Below are 22,520 nucleotides of genomic sequence, written 5' to 3'. Positions count from 1 at the left end.
AGATCTTGAGTCCATAGCCAAGATCTTGAGTTTGCACCAGTGCCACTGTCATAGTCTAACTCCCATGGTGGTTATTTCTTATTTTCTTCACAATGATTAAGTTTTATAGGTATTACATAAAAACACATTTCAGAAGTAGTTTCAGCTCCAGATTTGAGTATATGTTTGCCTTGGGTAGGCTGCCCTCAATGGGCCTCGATCCTTAGTATTGTCACCACTGCCCACACGCTTGCTCTTTGCCTCTCAGTACAATCCGCTCAGCTGCCCAAAAGGAGAGGGCAAGGCAAGTGGAGGCTGCTGCCCCTTCTCTTTGTTCTTGTCCCTGGGCAAAATCCTACTTAAAGTAGACCTATTGAAATAAATGGAACTTTTGTGAGTATTTATTTATTTTATTTATTTATTGCATTTATATCCCGCCTTTTTTCCTCTTGCAAGGAACCCAAGGTGGCTTACATTATCCTCCTCTCCGTTTTATCCTTACAACAACAACAACCCTGTGAGGTAGGTTGGGCTGAGAGTCTGTGACTGGCCCAAAGTCACCCAGTGAGTTTCCATGGCCAAGTGGGGACTAGAACCCGGATCTCCCAGCTCCCAGTCTGTCTCTCTCACCACTACACTACACTGGCTCTCAGTTAATTACTGAGTAATTATCATTAAGTAATTGCTAACTTAAGTCCCATTCACTTCAATGTGTTTATTTTAAGCAGGACTTACATTGGATTTTGCCCTCTGCTGCCATGTTTACAGAGGACAGGGGAACAGGAAGCAACAGTAAGGAGGAAGAGGACAGGGAGCCCTGAGGGGCCAGCAATGCCCCCCCTGCTGAAGTGTGGGCTTCAGCAGGTGCCCAGCTATGTCGATTGTTGTCATGGGCCCTAAACAGAATTTCCATATAGGAGATTAATTGTTCAGCTTCTCTGAGAAAGCCCGTTGTCTCCTACATTTATTTATTATATTGAACAGTATCCATCTGGGCTGCTGCGCTCCCACTGACTGTGTTGCACTTGTGTAATGGGGAATTAGTGGTTCTAAAAGTACCCCCGGAAACGTTTCTGGATCAGTATAGGTCAGTGGAGCTCTTTTCTATAAGCTCCGCTGACTTGCCCCGTTTCTGCTTGTTTCTGGGGTTACTTTTAGAACCGCTAAATCTCTGTTGCATTAGCAGTCGCTCCTGCTGGCACATGGGCTCAATAGGATACTGCCCATTGTATATATTATATTATATTATTTAGCTGCTGGACTGATATGAAGAAAATGTAAGTTGGCTGACTTGCCCTGTATCTGTTTTAGTAATTGTTTTTGTGTTTTTCTTTCAGGGCTAATTCAAGAACTGATGAACAGAGAGACCTTATGTGATGTAACAGAGGTTATTGAGAAGTTATTTAGCGAGATAGAAAATGTGAATGCAGAAAGTAAGAATGAGAGTCAGAAGGCCCAGGTACAGATGGAGAAAATGCTGTTAAAGAGAACTTAGGATGGGAGTTCAGGAAAATGACCCATCCAAAAATTTGTTTGAAAAACTTGATTTTGGATATAGGGTGCTTCCAGATGAGGCTTTTTACTGCAATCGCCCTGCCTAATTCATGGAATTTTACGGGGAATCCAGATTATGTCATCAACTCATAACCCTCACATGTTTTCCCACCATTTTTGTCTTTTCCCTTACCACAGATAACCCATTGAAAGAAAAGGTGGAAGAAGTGCACAATGCCTTCTCACTGGTAACATTAGGAGCCCTCTGTTTAGAAGCACTCATGGGCCATAGATGTTCATGGTTAATTACTTAAATATGTAATACTCCACCCTTCAGTTTCACTCCTAAGGTGCCTTACAATCAGTAATTAACAGTACAATCATATACATGTCTACTCAAAAGTAATGGTATTTAGGATTGCAACCTAAAACAATTAAACATATTTACAAAATACAACTATTACTAAAAACAGCAAGATAGGAGAAGAAACATCAACAGTATTAAAACAGGTCTAAAAACAGTTAAAAGCCTGGGTTTGCCTGGTGTCAAAAGGATGTAAGATATGGCACCAAGTGAGCCTCCCTGGGGGAAACCCCAAAACTGAAAGGCCCTTTCCCAAGTTGCTGCAACTTAACCTCAGAAGGCAGAGACACCTGGTTTTAGGATCTGAGGATGACCTTAAAATCTGTGTGAATCCGTATTGTACAATATGCTTCAGGGTAGAATGCAAATAATGTTAGCAGCTGAAAAAACATCTTGATGGGATGCAGATTCATATGTTCATATGTGACAGTAACGATAATCCACAATGGTAATATAAAGGGAGACCATACGGTCTATTCTTTTTCTTATTCACTTACATCATCATTCCACATCTTAGCACAGAGGAGGACACCATACTGTGCCTACACTAATTTGACACCTTACCTACAGGCTTCCATTCCTCCCTTTTCTACATTTTCCTGAAGAGATGGAGGGAATGCCTATGATGAAGTTAAATAAACCCACTGTACAACTTCAGTAATTGCAGTGTTTTTCCTAGTAAACATCTCAAATTACTTGTATGGATTTTGAGGGATGTCACTTTTCCCTCCTTTTCCTCTAGGTTGAAGAAAGTGCAGTTAGCTTATGGAACTGGACTGTGGCAAGAAAAATAGGCCCCGTTATTGGTGATATGCAAAGAGTTAAGCGTACGTTTGAGTTCTCTGCCATAAAGTAGGATTACTTTTACTGAAAATAGTAAGATGTTTTCTGTTCTGTTTTGACATTTGTATAAGCAAGCTTTCATGGATGTTCATACCTGTTGCAGAGGGGTTCAGACTTGCTGGCTCTCTGTACGCTGTGGTTGTGTGTTGTGTTTTTGTTGACATCACCTGACATTTTGGCTCAAGCATCCATTTTGTTCCAGAAGCAGCAGCAGAGCCACCAGCATGGAAAGCTGCCAGGAATGCTAATAGTGCCCTGGGTAGCTACAGAGATGCCAGAGTAATTGCATTTATGCTTCTTCCATGGATTAAAGTGAGTTGCTCCCATGGAACTTCCTCGCAAAGAGTCCAGGGCCCACCCTGCTTAGTAGTGTTGACAGTGATGGATATTCTGTGTTTACTCTGCATCACAAATACTTGTTTCCATAACCACCATGTTTGGGCTGGGAATTAGAGGTAAACGGTCAATGCCTAAGGATGTGCATATTATCTTCTTATAGTGCGCCACGCTGCCTGCAAATTGATGATGATTTGTGAAGTAAATGATCCGCCTGAAGAGATGGTGCGGAGACAAATTTTGGTAATTGCCAGTGTGAGAGCCAGTGTGAGCCAGTGAGAGTGAGAGCCAGTGTGGTGTAGTGGCAAGAGTGTTGGACTAGTAGCTGAGAGATCCGGGTTCTAGTCCCCACTCGGCCATGGAAGCTCACTGGGTGATTTTGGGCCAGTCACAGACTCTCAGCCCAACCCACCTCACAGGTTTGTTGTTGTGAGGATAAAATGGAGAGGAGGAGGATAATGTAAGCCGCCTTGGGTTCCTTGCAAGGGAAAAAAGGCGGGGTATAAATGCAATAAATAATAATAATAAAAAATTGTAATTAAATGTTGTATAAGTGATTTTAATAGTTGGTTTCTGCTTCCCCAATCTAGAAATTAGAAAGGACTCTAAAACTTAAGAATAATTATTTTTTTTATTATACTAGTTGATTTCACTTTATGCTATATATTAAAGAGAAGTTAAGTGGACTTAGCCTTGTTCTGCAGAGAAAGAAGTATTTAAAAGTCTTTTTAAATCTGCATAGGGAGAACATATACAATGAATTAGATAAAAAGCTATAAACATTTAATAGTAATAATTATTATTTGAATGATGTATCAAAATATGTGGTAGGTTTTATGTTCTGAAATATTTAATTTCAGAGATTAAGAATTGTTCTAAAATAAATGCTGTTTTGCAGCTTTAGATTATGTGATGAGTCAGATTAGGGCCTGGTTCAAATGTAACCATCCCAGTTTTATTAACATGGCTAATAAACCAAGGTTAATAAATTATGTTTTATTACGCTGAGAGTGAGCACTGGGCTCATGCACACCCCTGCCACCCCACACCCCCATGCACCAGGTTTGGCTTCTCTATCATGGTCTGTTCAAACACCAGTTTGTAGTTACATCTGAATTGGGAAACTACAGTTTATTCTTGGCTTACTAACTAGGATATGAAACCAAGATTTATTTTTCTGGTTTCATATCCTGGTTAGTAAGCAGAGATGAAACCACAGTTTCCCATTTCAGAAAAAAATGGAAACTGTGGTTTAAACAACCATGGTAGAAATCCCAAACCTGGTTTACAAGGGTGGGAGGGGAGGGGTGATAGGGGAGCATGCAGACATGATGTTTATTCCCAGCTTTATAAACCATGGTTTATTAAGCTGGGGTCATTAAGTCTGAACCAACCAAGCTGTTGTTAAGGTTCCTTGAATATATTTACTAGCTTTGTAGGACTCCATACCAGTGAACATCCATGTTTTGTTTCAAACACACATGTCTCTTTTATGATCCAGATGGCTATGAAGACTGGAAAAGGGTGGGTGGACGTTGGAAAACCTGCCCTTGCCAATGAACTTCTTGAGATTGCCATGAATGTAAGATTGTGTTGTCTTGTGCAAATATGCTTTTATTAAGTGCCATGAGTAATTTGTCATTTTTAAAAATTGATTATATGTTTAATTTTGCAGAATCTGGAGAGACTCTATGCCCAGCTAACCAAGAGGAGCACCAGCGAGTCTGATACTCATTTACACAAAGCTGATGTAGAGAAGGATGTATTCAAAGTTCTCTCTTATCAGGCTGAATCTGTATGTTGGTGCAAATAAATGTCAAATCGCTGTAATAGTATCATAGCAGTGTAATGAATATTGCCCACATTTCAGTTGGTCAGATGATGTGGCTTCTACAGCTCACTGGCTCCCAAAATTTTAAATCACAGAACTGACTTCCCATATAACACCTAATGTACTCATTATGTGAACATGCTTCCAATAGAAATTTAGTTTGCTAGAATTTTTAAACGTTGATTTAAAATTGACTTATGTGGCAACCTAGCAGTTCATTAGCATGTTCTGTTGCTTTCTCAGGCAGTTGCTCAAGGGGACTTTCAGAAAGCAGTCAAGTGTGTTCAGCGGTGCAAAGACATCCTGATGAGGCTGCCAAAAGAGGTTAGCAACCATGAGATTGTCTTATAAAGGTTTGAAATGCATTTTTAGTCTGTTTCAGTATAGTGATGCCTCACTCAAAATTATGAAAAATGCTACCGTTCCATATCCATTCCTAACTTTTAAAAAACAACAGTACAAGACCATGATATAAATTACTCTTATTCAATTGCAGACCTGTTACCTTTCCCTCCTGTGCTATAACTTTGGAGTAGAAACATATGAACTGAAGAGATATGAGCAGAGTTCCTTTTGGCTCAGGTACTGTCATGGGGAAAGCAGCACTGTTAATGGACCTTTTACTTCTTGATTTGCTATAGACAGAATGCTCAGGCTTGTCAGATGTGCAAGGGACTATCTGACTTCCCATCCCAACAAGAATTTGTGTGATCTGAATGATTTGGCACCATCTAATGGATGAAAGTTCCTTCCAGCTGCAGAAGGATTAGGTTGGTGAGGGCATTTTCACAAGTGACATAGCATGCCTTTGAAGGGAGAGGGAAGCAGTTTGGGTGGCTTAATGCAGAGAAGCAGTGGCAACAGGAGAGATTTAGCAGCCCCTCCCGCATGCTGCTTCACTCTAAATTGCCCCCCTCTAAACCTGCTTAATCTTAGAGGAAGCAACCATCAGGATTTAATTATGTGAACCTGCATGTAACATTTCATTAGACCAATATGACCTTAAAACTGGGTTCACACAAAAACTCCATCTTTCTGGAATAAAGAGGGACAATATCCTATAATGTCCCAAAACGTTCCTATCATGTGCATTGGATTTAAGGAGCAGGCTAGGTTGCTTAGTTGCCAGCAAATATGCTAATAGAAGACCTAGCCTGTCTCTTGAAATGACAGGCTGGGCCACTTAATCCTGAGAAGATTCATGTGTGAGTAGACACACAGCTTCAAGCTTGCCACTGTGTACCAGTTCACATGTAAGTGCCCTTGCCTTCTGTTTCAAATCAGGCTGGGGCACTTACATGTGAACTCATATACTCATGCTTGGGTCCTAGATTGCTGTTTCAAATGGCAAGTTTGTGGGGAACTCTTGAGATGGAGCAGATAGCAGAATGGGGGTGACAGGTCTATGCCTAAGGCCCCTACAACCTTGCCCATGGCAAAGAGAGCTTCACTTATCCTTTGTCCAGAGTGCTGGAGAATCTCCAGGTGATTATTATGGCACTTCATTCTTTTCATGGCCTTTACAAATTGATATTCTACAGGAGAATTTTTTCATTGTGGGATGTTGTTTGTAAAACAATAGTCACAGCAAAATTGGTAATGTGGAGGAACGTATGGTATAGCTATTCTTACATAACATGGGGGTCATTTGTGAAAAACAGGCTTAGAACAGTAGGGATTTAACTTGCTCAACTAGGTCTTCTCCCCTGTCTCATGACCAGTTAGTCTTTTGCTGATTTTTCCCTCTTCAACAGCCAGAGCTATGAAATTGGGAAGATGGATAAAAAATATTCAACTGGAAAAGAAATGCAGGTGAGAAACCTTCGTAAACCACTTATGATCCCATGGAGGATGCTGTTTTCCTTCGGGATTAGAACTGGTTCATGCATGAATTTTGAGGTCCCTTCCAGCTCTGTGATACTATTATTTACATCAGCCTTTTGAGCTTAATGTTCATTTATTTTAATTTGTAGGCTAAAGTGCTGCGATTATTAGCTACTGTCTATTTGGAGTGGGACTACAAACTGTATCAAGACAAAGCTCTCAGGGCTATCAACATGGCTAATGAGGTGATGGAGCTTACAGTTGATTGAAAAATATGAATTGACAGAGTTTCTTGTGCTCTAACCACATGGGCCAGATTCATTCCTGGGAAGAGTATTGCAATCAGTGGAATTACTCTAGAAAGCCTGTTTGGGTTGACTGGCTTTCATTTCTATGCTGTGCTCATCTCAAACTGAAATAGAATGTCATTCCATCATCACAGGGGTGTTGAACCTCATGCCTGTGGGCCAAGTCTAGCCCAGCTGGGATCCAATCAGGCCCTCTGAGGTTACCCAATGTCCACACTCCCTTCCCTTTTGCCCCAGTCACACATCATTTGGTGGCTTCTTGGCTTTTGCAAAAATAAATTTTTCATTGTAAAAGTTTGAAATGCCTCTCCTAAGACTTAGTTACTGGCAGTAAGAGCTTTAAGCTAAAATATGCTGGTACTATTTTGACCCTGCCCCTTTTGCCTCTGGCCCCGCCTACTACTGGAATGCAGTGCCAGAGAGCTTCTCCAAATCTGAAGTTGGCCCTTGGACCCTGCATTATCATCTGAAGACTATCTGCAAACAAAGGCCTAACATTATACTTTCACTGGGAAGCATTAAAAAAAAACCTTGAAAGTTTAGCTTTAGTCTTGTGTAACTCAAGAGCTTGGATCCTGCATTACAAGCATTGGTTGTTCATAATAAATATATTATTTTACTGATCCTAATAATTGGTTATATTGGTTGATTATGTTGGACCAACATGGCTTTATAATTTTAATACAAACATAATGCCAAATAATTGATTTTATCATGTGTGTGGCTTTCTGTAAGGGATGTGTGCAGTGTTGCCGGATATATAAGAATCTGAAGAATTCTTATACATATATGAGTATTAAGGGCGTCTATACAAGATATGAGGCTCTTTGTACTTTCGTACACAAATATGTGAGAATTCATGGTTGCACTGTGCAGCACTAATCTGGGCAGCGTAGTAGCAGTTCCTGTTTTCAAGCAAGAATGGAAGAATATGCTGGAATGTGTTTTTTCCTGCTTTACTACTATTATTGCCCCAGTTAATTTTTCTTGCACCCCCTCTGCCCCCTATAGCAGCGGAGTGAGGAGAAGGAGGCTTCCTTCCTTTTCAATTCCTTCTCAGTTTATCTGCCTGGATTGGGGGTAATGCCATATTGGGAGTGGAGTAGAGAAGGCTGAGGTTTTATTTATTGATCTTTTTTATGAGAGAGCAAGTGATGTGGAGAAGAGAGCAGAAAACAGAGGAATCCTGCAGTCTACCCCTTTAAATGATACCCTGTATGAGGGCAACTGATACTCCTAGGGTCTCTCTGCTGTCTGAGAAGAAGTTAGGGTACAGGAGGAAATTAGAATGCAGTTGCCCTTCCACCACCCTCTATATAAGAGCTCTGGGCAAAATAAATTAGGGTTTTTTTAGGCTGTAGGATGAGAATTCCAAATTGGTAATCTGGCAGCACCAGGTGACTTGTTGCTAAGGATGTTTAAAATTATTCTAGAAGATTATTTGGGATATATTTTATGGGGAGTATTGATGAGAAGTTCCTGACATTCCTTCAGAGTTATGAATAAGCTGAGCTCTGACAGCAGCCAGTTAAAAATAGCCTGAATCTATTAAAAATAGTATGGCTGTCAAAATAATGTCTTGATTTCTTGATTTACAGGAGAATTTGCATCCGGCTGGTTTTTTCTCAAAAATTAAAATTCTCCTGAAAGGTGGTGCATTAGATGAAGATGTTGGCACAGGTACCAAGCTTAGTTCAGAATAAAGCAAACAACGTCATGGGTTGTATCCAGTGGTGTCATTCCACCAGGGGAAGGGAACCACTGGTGGAACTGATTTCCCCTCCCTTCCCCTGCAGCCTCCTGTGTGCCCTCCCAATCTTCTCCAGGATGTTGGGAGACCCTCTGGAGCAGATTTGGGGGCACACACAGAAGGGAGGAGAGGACAGGGAAATCCCTTTGTGCCAGTGGAAGTGCCCTTGCATGAGGGTTTGATCCCACGCTATGTCTGCAAAGCTGAATTGTGACTCTGTCAAGTATGGCAGCAGAGGCAACTTCATGTTATGTTGTGCAGTGTTTCTGTCGATGATCCTCTTCAGTTGTTAACAAAGTGAATGAATTGTAAACTAGTGAAAGGGCAGTTACAGGACTTTTGCACTCTGATTCAATAAAGTGAATCCCTTCCCTTCTTCCATACCACTAGTAAAGATGATTGAACATAAGAACAGTCCTGCTGGATCAGACCAAGGGTCCATCTAGTCCAGCATTCTGTTCACACAGTAGCCAACCAGCTGCCTGTGGGAAACCCACAAATAGGACGTGAGTGCAATAGCATCATCCTACTCATGTTCCCAACAGATGATATACAGGACCATACTGCCTCACACTGGAGGTAGCATATCGCCATCATCAGGACTAGTAGCCACTGATAGCCTTATCTTCCATGAATTTGTCTAATCCTTTTTTAAAGCCATCCAAATGTGTGGCCATTACTACATCTTGTGGTAGCTGTGACAAAATCAAAATGCTTGCCGTGTGGAATTTATATTAATGTTTATATGTGTTTGCTGTGTTAAATAGAAGCCAGGTAAGTTAGGGTACATTGTTTGGTAGAGAGTGAGTGAAAGGTGGGAGGGGCGTGTATGTGTGTGTGTGTGAAGAGACTGAGTGTATAAAAGGCAGGAGCAGATGGAGACAGGGCCTTAGGGTTTGATTAAATTACATCTAGATAGTGGGGTTGTTGGAAGAGGAATTAGAGGGGGAATAGTAGGCAGGGGAAGACCAGGAACGGAGTGATTAATTATAAGATATAACATCTCTTGTATTAAATACACTTTAATTTGTTTGTTTTAAAATAATAAAACCCCATGTTTTGTTCATCTTTCTGTGCTACTAATAGTGTTCATATTTCCTGGGTATTTCTTCTGGTTGGGTAAAGGGAACCAATTAGGCATATTGGGTGTCTCTTTTACCTGGTGAATTTAGGGGCTGAAGCTTGTGGGACAGTGAGCACAGTTGTCCCAAAGAGGAGGCAGATGGATCTGAGGGAGGGTTAGGTCACAGGAGCAAATTCCATCGTTTCACTATGTCCTGTGTGAAAAAGTACTTCCTTTTATTGGGCCAGAATCTCCCACCAATCAGCTTCATCGGATGATCCCATGTCCTAATGTTATGAGAGAGGGAGAAAAATGTCTCCCTATCCACTTTCTCCACACCATGCATAATTGTATACACCTCTATCATGTCTCCCCTCACTCACCTTTACTCTGTGCTAAACAGTCCCAAACATTGTAACCTTCCCTCATAGGGGAGTTGCTCCAGTTCCTTGGTCATTTTAGCTGTCCTTTCCTACCCTTTTTCCAGCTCTACAGTATCCTTTTTTAGGTGCGGTGACCAGAACTATACTCGGTATTTCAAATGTGCTTACACCATAGATTTGTATAAGGGGAGTATGATATTGGCAGTTTATTTTTGATTCCTTTCATAATTATGCCTAACATGGAATTTGCCTTCTTCAGAGCTGGGCTGACATTTTCATCAAGCTGTCCCCAAGATCTTTCTTGGTCAGTCACTCTTACCTCCAATCCCATCAGCGTATACGTGGCTGGGATTTCTTTTGCCCAAACGTGAATCACAACACTTGCTTGTATTGAATTGCATTTGCCATTTTGATGCCCATTCTCCCAGTTTGGACAGATCCTTTTGGAACTCTTTGCAATCCATTTTTCTTTTAACCACCCTAAATAATTTGGTGTCATCGGCAAGCTTGGCCTCTTCACTGCTCACTCCTAATTCCATGTCATGTGGGGATAATTGAAGTCAACCATTATTACAACACTTTGTTTGGATGGCTCCCTGATTTTATTTTCCATTTCAAAATTACCCTGAGTGCTCTGATCTGGGGGATGATCACATGTCCCTAGTACCAAATAATTTTTGGATCCTGGTATTTTCACCCACAGCGCTTCTGTGGCGGAGTCGGCCACTTTTAGGTTTTCTAGTCTGCTTGACACTATGCCCTCTTTGACGTACAGAGCAACAGTTCCTCCAGTATGCCTTCTCTGTCCTTCCTATAGATTTTATATCCAGACATGACCGTATCCCACTGGTTCTCTCCATTCCACCAGGTTTCCATTATGCCCACTATATCTAAGTTCTCCTTTAAAATGAGGTATTCCAACTCTCCCATCTTGGCTCAGAGGCTTTTTAGCATTAGCATAGAAACACCTACACATGGTGTCTGTCCGCATGTATCTTTGTGCATCTTCTGCTGTGGCTCTTAGGCCTTTTTGACTGGCTATCATGTTTCACCATATGCTCATGGCCTATTCCCTCCCTGTCCCCATCTGGGCAATCAGAAACATTTTCATCTTCATCCCCTACGGATGATTCAACCCAAACTGGATACGTTCCAGCTCCTGTCAGCTTTCCGACAGGGTTCATTGTAAAAGCTGCTCTGCCATCTTTTTTGTGTTAAGCACCAGCAGTTTGGTTCCATTCTGGTTCAAGTGGAGCCCATCCCTCTTATCATAGAATCATAGAGTAGTAGGGTTGGAAGGGGCCAACAAGGCCATCGAGTCCAACCCACTGCTCAATGCAGGAATCCAGGTCAGAGCATCCTGACAGATGGCTGTCCAGCCTCATCTTGAATGCCTCCAGTGTGGGAGAGCCCACTATCTCCCTAAGTCATTGGTTCCATTGTTGTATTGCTCTAACAGTCAGGAAGTTTTTCCTGATGTTCAGCCGGAATCTGTCTTCCTGTAACTTGAGCCCATCATTCCGTGTCCTGCACTCTGGGATGATCAAGAAGAGATCCTGGACTTCTTCTCTGTGACAACCTTGCAAGAACTTGAAGAGTGCTATCCTATCTCCCCTCAGTCTTCTCTTCTCAAGGCTAAACATGCCCAGTTCTTTCAGTCTCTCTTCATAGGGCTTTGTTTCCAGTCCCCTGATCATCTTTGTTGCCCTCCTCTGAACCCTCTCCAGTTCATCTGCATCCTTCTTAAAATGTGGTGCCCAGAACTGGACACAGTACTCCCGATGAGGCCACAGGTCTGTCTTGTACAGGTCTGTCTTGTCCGAAAATGTTCCCTAGTGCCTAACAAATCTGAACCCCTCCTCCCTACGCCACCATCTTATCCACACATTGAGACTTCTCAGCTTTGCCTGTCTAGCTGGCCCTGTGCGTGGAACACGTAGCATTTAAGAGAAAGCCACCTTGGTGGTCCTAGATTTCAACCTCTTAACAACCTAAATTTGGTTTCCAGCACCTCGTAACTACATTACCCCATGTCATTGGTACCAGCATGGACCACTGGGGCTCCTTGTGCTCAGTGACCTCCTTGAGCTCGGTGACTGGGTACATTCACCTTCATACTGCACATCACTATCTTCTCAAAGTCCATCAATGAGTTCCAACCCTGTCCATTTGGGCACTTTGTCTAGCACTTGAAAATTAAGGTCTGAAATGTATTGGACTATTAATTGCAGGGGTGGGGGGTGTTGTACAGGGCAAAATACTTAAAAACAATTCTCAGGGACATGCTAATCTTGTTTTTCCTCCTCTCTCCAGCTGTTGCTGAACTCCTGAACCATGGGTTTTCTCTAGATATTTGCCTGGACACAGCAAAGCTTCTTCTGGAGCATGAGAGGTACCCAGATCTAAGGGTCCCCATTTCAGCCAGTGGTAGATCCTTGTCAACCAGGAGAGTAGCTAAAGAGGACCAAGGAAATCCACTCCAACATGGCTTCTTGTGACCTTCAACAAACTCCTCTGCCACCTGTTTCTGTAACTGTGGTTGTGATCTTGAGGGAATTGCAAAATAAGGAGGCAGGGGGTAGGATAGGCAAAGAATGGGGTTGACATGCAAGCAGAAGTGGTATGTTGGGGAACAAATACAGCTCCTTTAGATAACTGATTCAGGAGTGTTGGCTAGATGGGAATGAGAGAAAATAAAGGGTCAATAGTGATTCAATCTTTGTCCACTTAAATGCGCAAGCGATTTTGGAGAGACATATTGAGCAAGCAGACTGACCATCCAGAGGTCTTGCAGTTAGTATGACTGAAATAGTAATATACTAAAGGTAGTTGAAAATGGCCTGTGGTTAGGTTCCTGTTGGCAATGTCCTGTAAAGCTTTTGGTGTGGGATCAGTGGGAACTGAAATTCTGTCTCCTAACAACTGTCTTGGAGAACAATGTGGCTGGGTAGAAATCACAAAAAATTCTTTTGTTACTGGGAACTGAATATATGAACATTATGTGCTTTTCCTGATGTCAGTGATTGACAGCATATATGCCAAGCCCATTTTCAAATGGTCTTTGTATATTCAGGGAGGCCGTTGGCTTTGAGTTCCTGAAGTCAGTTGCTCAGCTATTTGAAGGATCCCCAGATGTTGGGAAAGTCATTCTCCTTCACATCGAACTCCTATTACAGAAAATGAAGGAACCAGTTGCCAAGAAAATGATTGAAGACATCATTTCAGGTCTGTGTCGAGCTTCTCTTGATGCTACTTGGCAGTTACTTGGGGGAAATCTAAAATATGTGTAAATACCTCTTTCAAATTGAAATTGTCACTAAAAAAGGTAAATGACCTAGCATTTAAAGCTAGTTTGTGGTCTCCATGAAGATCACAACTGCACAAGCTTAAGTCTTGTTGATTAGAGATTATTTTAAGCATATTTGCTTGGATGTAAGTCACAATAGGACTTAACTTTTATTAAACATATTTAGGATCAGGCATTAGGTATGGTTGCCAGGAGTCCAGATTTAGAAACGTCCAGGTGGAAATGTTGGTGTGGCTGCATAGATTTTAGGATTTGTGGTAGAACATGCTTAGAATCACTGGTTCTAATGGCAGACTCTTGTAAACATGTCTGATTCTGCTCACAGGCTTGCTGCTTACAGATATACATGATGCCTCAACCATGTAGAATTGTCAAAATGCTGAATGTTATCTCCATAGGGCAGAACACTGGAAAACAGCTGCCTCCTGAAATACTGAACCGTTTGCACCTTGTTCTGTGGGACAGAGCTGCTCAGAACTATGAGGTTTGGTGCCTGTGATGTTCTTCCTCTTGTTTAGATTACCTAGCTCATATAGTGAAGGCAATGTGCATATGTATCAGATGGGGTAGACAATATTAGGTTGTGCACTGCATGCAGTCCTTGGCAGTAACTTTACACTATTGTCAACATTTTGGGAATCTGAGCTTTTAAAAACAAAAGATATAGACAGACTTAGCAAAAATGGATGATCATAAAATGAAAATAAAAGCAGCCTTTCAGAATAATATAATAAAGTAAATGCAAAATCACCACAAATTGCCGTTTGGTATTTCCCACACTCATGATGATTATATACGAGCAGCTAATATTGCCATGGGCCACGGTGGCTTAGTGGTTAAGACGCTGAACTGCAGACTGGAAGGTCTGCAGGACAGCAGTTCAAGACCCAAGTGCTGCGTGACAGAGTGAGCTCCCGTCTTCAGTCCCAGCTCCTGCCAACCTAGCAGTTCGAAAGCAAGAAATTGCAAGTAGATAAATAGATACTGCTTCGGCGGGAAAGGTAACAGCGTTCCGTGCACCTCGGTGTTCAGTCATGCCGGCCACATGACCATGGAAGCATCTTTGGACAGCGCTGGCTCTTCGGCTTAGAAATGGAGATGAGCACCACACCCTACAGTCGGACACGACTGGTTGGGGACACCTTTACCTTTTTAATATTGCCATACCCATAGCTCTGGCTCGTGATATGCTATACCAGCCAATTCTGAAGATTCTCCACCTGCTTCAAGATGGCAGTGTCTTGCAATTCTTTAAGTTACAAAAACAAAGAACCCAAATCATAATTTGAGTTAACATAGATGAGACGCTTTAGGCTTCCTCTCCTGGTCTGGGAAAGGGACCTGCCTTTTAAATCTGCATATTTGTTCACAACACATGAACAGCTTGGAACAAGTGCAAACAGATTAAGACCTGATGATTATTTTCTAGGCAAAAAGCTATTCAGAATCCCTTCAGTGGTACAACTACTCCCTCAGCCTCTACACATCTGGGCAGATAGACCACCAAAACCTGGCAAAACTGCATAGGAATATGGCTGCTTGCTATCTTCACTTGAAAGAACTTGACAAGGTATTTCTCTTGAGTGTACTTCTCCAGCCTCAGGTGCTTTTGTTGTTTCCTTTTTAACCTTCTCCTTTAATTTATGGGCACTCCTTGGAAATCTTCTTGTTTAAAGTTTCCTGAGCTGTTTTGGAGCGGAAAGTTTCCTTTTGAAAGAGTTGTGTACCTGGCCTTAGGCACAAGGGTTGCAATCAGGTTTCAGGTGCATTGTTTTCATCACCACCTAGTGATGAAAGCTGTTCACCTTCAGAGGGGGCAGAGGATTCACCAGCGAGTACCAAATTCTTCCTCATTGTATTTGGGTTGTTAAAATGTTATATTAATTAATCTAAAAATGGGGTTTCTCCTGGAATACATTCTTGTGGTAGCTGATAAACTCAAGCTGTAAATCTATCTCTTGCAGAAGATTATGTTGCAAACATTGTCCTAAACTTTAGAACCTGAAGGAACATCCTACCCAGGGAAATATTGCAGCCAGTTTTGCCTCACTTGTCTCAGAAAACTCTGTTGGCATCCTTTGCAACACCTTTCTGCAGTAGGCACTGCATGTGGCTGCACTACAGAGTCCAGAAATGAGGCTGCTTGCATGGCCTTTACAATACTGTACTAGAGGACTGTGGGTAACTTAGCACCACTCTTTTCAACTCATCTTCTCCCTGAAAGCCTCTGACATGAAGCTCCTACACTGTAAACTTGAATAGTTCAGCAATAATCCTGCTAAATCTCTCTATCTACAGGCTAATGAGGCAGTGAAGGAGGCAGAGAGATATAACTCAAACAGCATCTTCACTCAGTTCTATGTGTATAAAATAGCAGTCCTAGAGAATAACACCCAAAAAGGTAAAAACAGCCTGTGGTGAAAGATTTCATCATTTATACTGCTTTGGTGTCTTCTAACTGCTTGTCCTGAAATTTAGAGGGAAAGTAAACATTAGGTTCTCTAGCTTTTTGGCCTGAACATGTTCTATGAATGTAAGAACAAAAGGCTAGGGAACCTAATGTCTGTTGCCCCCTTTCCCACTCTGATTTTCATGTTTAGCCTTTCTCTTCAACAACTCGGCTTTCTGTCCACAGCTATTTTAAGAATGATAAATATGCCTTCTACAGGATATGTTTCTGTTGTTAAAAGGGTATGCAAATGTTCCAGTTACAATGAACATGTCATCAGCCAGGATGAAAAAGTGATACAGATGATTTCAGGTTGTCGGTTCCTTGAGTGTCAGGGACACATGTGGGAATGCAGGGAACTTCCATTTCTGCACTTGGTTACAGCAGGAATGCAAATCTATGATCAAGGAAGAGTTTTCTGTATTGATGGTATACTATCAGCATGGTTAACCCCTCTTGCCTGATTGTGGTTATTACTGTCCTTATACAAATGCTAATAACTATTATCAGTGTGTGTGTATAACACAGGTGGTTTTCAGTTACACCACTGTTATTTGGTCATATATTTGGAACCAGAGTGGTATATATTTAGGTTTTACATACACCACATGGGCATACCTTAAAACCTTCAACTATGTTTCTATGTTTAAGCATGAGAGTTTCTGATTAGATAATTTTGGCACTTGCTAGCTCCAAATGTTTTTGACTAGCAAATCATGCAGAGAGGCAAATTGTAGACTGAGGTATCTCTGCACACTCACTTGTCTAAAAATTACAGCCATTTCAGACACTAACAAGAATCTCAGATCAAATTCTAGAAACTAGGGGATATGATTTACATGCCATTAAGATGCAAGATTGCTTGCCATGCATATAGAATCATAGAATAATAGAATCGAATCATAGAATACTAGGGTTGGAAGGGGTCTACAAGGCCATCGAGTCCAGCCCCCTGCTCAGTGCAGGAATCCAAGTCAGAGCATCCCTGACAGATGGCTGTCCAGCCTCATCTTGAATGCCTCCAGTGTGGGGGAGCCCACCACCTTCCTAGGTAATTGGTTCCATTGTCGTATTGCTCTAACAGTCAGGACGTTTTTCCTGATGTTCAGCCGGAATCTGTCTTCCTGTCACTTGAGCCCATTATTCCGTGTCCTGCACTCTGGGATGACTGAGAAGAGATCCTGGCCTTCCTCTCTGTGACAACCTTTCAAGGACTTGAAGAGCACTATCCTATCTCCCCTCAGTCTTCTCTTCTCCAGGCTAAACATGCCCAGTTCTTTCAGTCTCTCTTCATAGGGCTTTGTTTCCAGTCCCCTGATCATCTTTGTTGCCCTCCTCTGAACCCTCTCCAGTTTGTCTGCATCCTTCTTAAAGTGTGGTGCCCAGAACTGGACACAGTTCTCCAGATGAGGCCTAACCAGTGCTGAGTAGAGGGGAACTAGTACCTCCCGGGATTTGGAAGCTATGCTTCAATTAATTCAGCCCAAAAGAGCATTGGCCTTTTTTGTAGCCACATCAATTTGTTGGCTCATATTCAGCTTGTGATCGACAACAATTCCAAGACCTTTCTCGCTTGTAGTGTTGTTGAGCCACGTATCCCCCATCTTGTAACTGTGCCTTTGGTTTCTTTTTCCTAGGTGCAGAACTTGGCATTTATCCCTATTAAATGTCATTCTGTTGTTTCCTGCCCAGCGCTCCAGTCTATCCAGATCACTTTGAATTTTGTTTCTGTCTTCCAAGGTATTAGCTATCCCGCCCAATTTTGTGTCATCTGCAAATTTGATCAGCATTCCCTGCACCTCCTCCTCCAAGTCATTAATAAAAATGTTGAATAGCACTGGGCCCAGGACTGAGCCCTGCGGTACCCCACTCATTACGTCTCCCCAGTTTGAGAAGATCCCATTGATAAGCACTCTTTGAGTCTGATTCTGTAGCCAACTGTGGATCCACCAGATAGTTGTTTCATCTAGCCCACTTTGAGCTAGTTTGCTCATCAGGATATCATGGGGCACTTTGTCGAAAGCTTTGCTGAAGTCGAGGTATATGATGTCTACAGCATTCCCACGGTCTACAAGGGAGGTGACTTGATCAAAAAATGAGATCAGATTTGTCTGGCAGGACTTGTTTTTGACAAATCCATGTTGGCTTCAAGTAATCACTGCACTGTTTTCAAGGTGCTTCCAGATGGATTGCTTTATCATCTGCTCCAGAATTTTCCCCAGGATTGATGTCAGACTGACTGGTCTGTAGTTCCCAGGTTCCTCCTTTTTACCCTTTTTGAAGATAGGGACAACATTAGCCCTCCTCCGGTCATCTGGCACTTCCCCCATCCTCCATGATTTCTCAAAGAGAATAGACAGCGGTTCTGAGAGTTCTTCTGCCATTTCCTTTATTCCTCTAGGATGCAGTTCATCTGGCCCTGGAGATTTGAACTCATTCAAAGTAATTAGGTGTTCCTAGACCATATGCCTATCGATCTCAAGCTGCAATCCTGCCCCTTCAGCCTGTACTTCATTTTTGCCAGGGGGGTCATAGACCCTCTTTTGGGAGAAGACTGAGCCAAAGTAGGAATTGAGCACCTCTGCCTTTTCTTTGTCATCTGTTATCATTTTGCCATCCTTATTTAATAGCTGAACAACCATTTCTTTCCTCTGCCTTTTACTATGCACGTAGCTGAAGAAAGCCTTTTTGTTGTTTTTAGCCTCCATCACTAACCTCAGCTCATTCTCAGCTTTAGCCTTCCTGACGCCATCCCTGCAATTCTGTGCTACCTGCCTGGACTCTTCCTTTGTTACTTGGCCTTCTTTCCACTTCCTATATGTGCCCTTTTTTTGTTAGTCATCCCTAAGCTTTTTGTGAAGCCACATTGGCTTCTTCTGTTGTCTTCTACCTTTTCTTCTTGTTGGAATTGTTTGTGATCGTGCCTTGAGAATTTCCTTTTTTAAAAGCTCCCACCCATCTTGGACTCCTTTTCTCGTTAGCGTCGCTTGCCATGGGACCTTACTGATCATTGTTCTGGGATATATACATAGCAAAATTTTCACTAGACTCTGTGGCAACCATTTTTTTCTGTTGAATAAATATTTTCTAAATGTAATTGATGAATACAGAAAATAGCAGCAGAGTCTGAGCCAAAAGATAGTTTTCTTTTGTTTTTGCAAAAATCCAGGACCCTGAAGTATAACTGAGAAAGGAAAAGGGGGAGAGTGACCCACACTGAGCCAAAACATTGCTTGGCTAAGGCACATTTCCACCTATAATCATAATGCAAAATGATTGCTGGTATATAGGATAGGATAACCAGATACTATACCTTTGGGTACCATTAATACAGTAAAGGAAATACCAGTATCAGTAAGCACAATATTAAAGGCCCACAATGCAAGAACAGCAGAACATTCAGAAACTTTAAAAACAGTTGTTGTTGTTCAGTCGTTCAGTCGTGTCCGACTCTTCGTGACCCCATGGACCATAGCACGCCAGGCCTTCCTGTCCTGCGCTCTCTCCCGGAGCGTGCTCAAGTTCATATTCATTGCATCCGTGATGCTATCTAGCCATCTCATCCTCTGCCGTCCCCTTCTCCTTTTGCCTTCAGTCTTTCCCAGCATCAGGGTCTTTTCCAGGGAGTTTTCTCTTCGCATTAGGTGGCCAAAATATTGGAGCTTCAGCTTCATTATCTGTCCTTCCAATGACCACTCAGGGTTGATTTCCTTTAGGATGGACTGATTTGACCTCCTTGCAGTCCAGGGCACTCGTAAGAGTCTTCTCCAGCACCACAGTTCGAAAGCATCAATTCTTCGGCGCTCAGCCTTCCTTATAGTCCAGCTCTCACAGCCATACATTACTACTGGGAAAACCATAGCTTTGATTAGACGGACCTTTGTCGGCAAGGTGATGTCTCTGCTTCGCAAGGTGATGTCTCTGCTTCAAAACAGACCAGACATTAAATACAAGTTGCTGAAGATCCAAACAAAATAGCCACATGTATATATAGTAATATTTCTATATCCGTATTTTTTATTTTTTGGTAATATTTATATACCACTAAATATAACAAAATTCCTAAGCAGTGGAAGCACATCTTTGTAGGCACTGTAACTGTCTAATTATTGCTGAAAGGTCACTTTGAAGAGTCTGTATCAATGCGGCTGAAATGCCCTGTTTCTCAAAACGTCTTGCTCTGTAGGACGAGGCAATTTCGCGTAACTTTCTTGTATACAAGAGTAGAAGTAGGACTATCTCTTAAATGTAAGCTTTCAGCAGTGGTTAACAGCAAGGAGACAGAAAGGTTACTATACCTACCATGAGGTGCTCCCACCTATTATGGGTATTGCTATCTGATCGTGAGTTCATGTTGTCTGAATTTCCAGTTACCTATATTTTATGTTTGATTTCCATGAAGAAAATATATTTTGAAATAAGTCAGTGGCTCAGCTTCCCATTGGTGTTAAGACAAATAATGTTCAGTTATCTTCAAGAGAATTGGGACTTATTTAAATTATCCCACATTATCTGGATGATGATACTGATTTTATTTACTGCTCTGTTGTTTTTATGTTGTGAACCTGCAACGTTCTTATAACGACCAGCTGGAATGGAAACAGTTGAGGGAGATACTTTTGATACTGATATTTTATATTAATATAAATGGTAAAACATCAGATTGCATAATATATTCTATTATATTTTTCACAGAAGGGGTCATTTTCTTTTCATTATTATTAATGTAGGTTGTTTTTTGTAGCCTGAAATATCCTCCTTCTCTGGATTACCTAGTCAAGAAAATGGAAGCATTCCAGTCAATGCGTGACTTTTGATCAGGTCAGGGTGTGGTAACTTGGCAATGACAGTAATGGGCAGCTGAACCACACACTGGTTGTACAGAAATATGAACACTTTGCTCCACTTAAGACAGGAGGACATCCATAGGTCTTAGGATAAAGCTGAAGTTTTAGAGAACTAGACCTTATTTGAACAGGTACAGACTGTCATTAATATCTTGTTTCTTGACTGTCTTCTAGCTTTGGACACATTTGTTGCAATGGAGAAATCAGCAGCACAGCCAAGCCATCACGAAGATAAATTGTTAACAGATGGATCTATGGCTACCAATCTCTTGAGCTTAGCAGCTCAATTTGCTTTGGAGGTACAAACTGTGTGTGTGTAGACACAAATCTACAAACGTGTAAATGGCTTAATACTTCACAGGTGCTTCAGGACAGAAATGTCCTTATTTACACAAGATAAATTAAGATAGAGGGAGGATAACCCTGTGTATCTGCTCTGCTCAGGTTGGAGGTTTAAAGTCCTCCATCCGCATTAGCCCACTTTGTCAAACTTCATCTGGGCTGGGTAATTTCCAGAGGAGTAACTGTGCTAGTCTGTTGCAGCAAAAACAACCAAGTTGGTACCTTAGAGCCTAACAAATTTATTAAGGCATACATGTTTGTGGACTACAGCCCACTTAATCAGATGGATGAAGCATTATCCTGAGCTCTATGTGTGTGTGTGTGCTCGCCCACACACACACACACACGGTTGGGGGTCATAAACAGTGAGGTCAGAGAGAAATGAAATGTAGAAAGTACAGACAATGATTATTATTTTCTAATAAGTATGTTTAGGATTGCAGCCACTCTTTCCTAACAAAACCTTATCCTTGTATGGAGTCTCGCTTGTATATCTCCTTTACAAAAGGTTCTTGCATGCCCGTATATCAGACCACTCTGAAATGCCATACTTTCTGATAGCATTTCTTTTTATATTTCATTCTTCATGAAGCCAAGCTTTTTAAAGATCCAAGCTGTTAATGTTAGAGCTACTTAGACATTTGCCATAGTCTATATCTATCTGGAACATAAAGACATTCGAATGTATGTAAGCACATGAACATATCTTTTAACCTTTTAAAATTAATTAAGCCATCTAATACCTCTTTTATCAAAAGATTGTTCAATTAAAATATGTTTAAATGAGTTTTTTTTAGTATCCATCATTGTTGTTAGCATTTTTACCCCACTATTCAGCAGAAAAGGTTCCCAGAACAGCTTACATAAGATCAATAAAAAGGCAGTCTGTACCCACAGGCTTACAATTTGAAAGACACAACACAAAGGGGAAAAGGATGAGGAGAGAAAAAAGAGCAAATCAAGCAAACGCAGACCCTACTTCCTAAAGATATATAGTAGTTCTTATAACGACCAGCTGGAATGGAAACAGTTGAGGGAGAGGGAGAGTTCTTTCATCCTGACAGTGTTGTTTGACTTTGCATTACAGAGTTGAAAATGTATAATTTGCTGTTCATGCTATAAATAAGATCATACCATGGCTATATATTCTTTGTATTTCTAATTTAGCAATTTTCCCCTCAGAATGATCAACAGTCTGTGGCTATTAAAGCCTTGGGTTATTTATCTCAGCACTTGCAAGATTGCCAGCAAGCATTTACAGCTTTAAAGTGAGTAACATAAATAAACATAGAACCATACTAGATGTTCCCCATCAGATGAGCACTTCCACAATGGAGTGGAACAACAACAACAGAGAGGGCACAGCATTGAGAGGCTTTGAGAAAAGGCTGATGCTTTGA

The 22,520-nt window shown here is 41.5% G+C and overlaps 1 protein-coding gene across 1 annotated transcript in view; it reads left to right on the top strand.

Annotated features, from left to right (window-relative positions):
• TEX11 (testis expressed 11) overlaps positions 1-22,520 on the top strand; it is a 37,296-nt gene that overhangs the window by 925 nt on the left and 13,851 nt on the right. The window contains exons 3-19 of the mRNA XM_084813509.1: positions 1,317-1,438; positions 2,580-2,664; positions 3,180-3,259; positions 4,518-4,598; positions 4,692-4,811; positions 5,091-5,171; positions 5,344-5,429; positions 6,602-6,659; positions 6,821-6,916; positions 8,578-8,659; positions 12,489-12,567; positions 13,249-13,400; positions 13,881-13,966; positions 14,912-15,052; positions 15,781-15,883; positions 20,953-21,077; positions 22,303-22,388. Coding sequence (XP_084669635.1) covers positions 1,317-1,438; positions 2,580-2,664; positions 3,180-3,259; positions 4,518-4,598; positions 4,692-4,811; positions 5,091-5,171; positions 5,344-5,429; positions 6,602-6,659; positions 6,821-6,916; positions 8,578-8,659; positions 12,489-12,567; positions 13,249-13,400; positions 13,881-13,966; positions 14,912-15,052; positions 15,781-15,883; positions 20,953-21,077; positions 22,303-22,388 — 1,663 coding nt within the window. The remainder of the gene's footprint in view (positions 1-1,316; positions 1,439-2,579; positions 2,665-3,179; positions 3,260-4,517; positions 4,599-4,691; positions 4,812-5,090; positions 5,172-5,343; positions 5,430-6,601; positions 6,660-6,820; positions 6,917-8,577; positions 8,660-12,488; positions 12,568-13,248; positions 13,401-13,880; positions 13,967-14,911; positions 15,053-15,780; positions 15,884-20,952; positions 21,078-22,302; positions 22,389-22,520) is intronic.

Source organism: Heloderma suspectum, chromosome 9, assembly GCF_057233095.1.
Source record: "Heloderma suspectum isolate Gila_16-S chromosome 9, 16-S_ref, whole genome shotgun sequence".
NCBI classification, from domain to species: Eukaryota; Metazoa; Chordata; class Lepidosauria; order Squamata; family Helodermatidae; genus Heloderma; species Heloderma suspectum.
The sequence above is the reverse complement of the archived record's forward strand: the minus strand, read 5'-3'. Positions and strand labels throughout refer to the sequence as shown.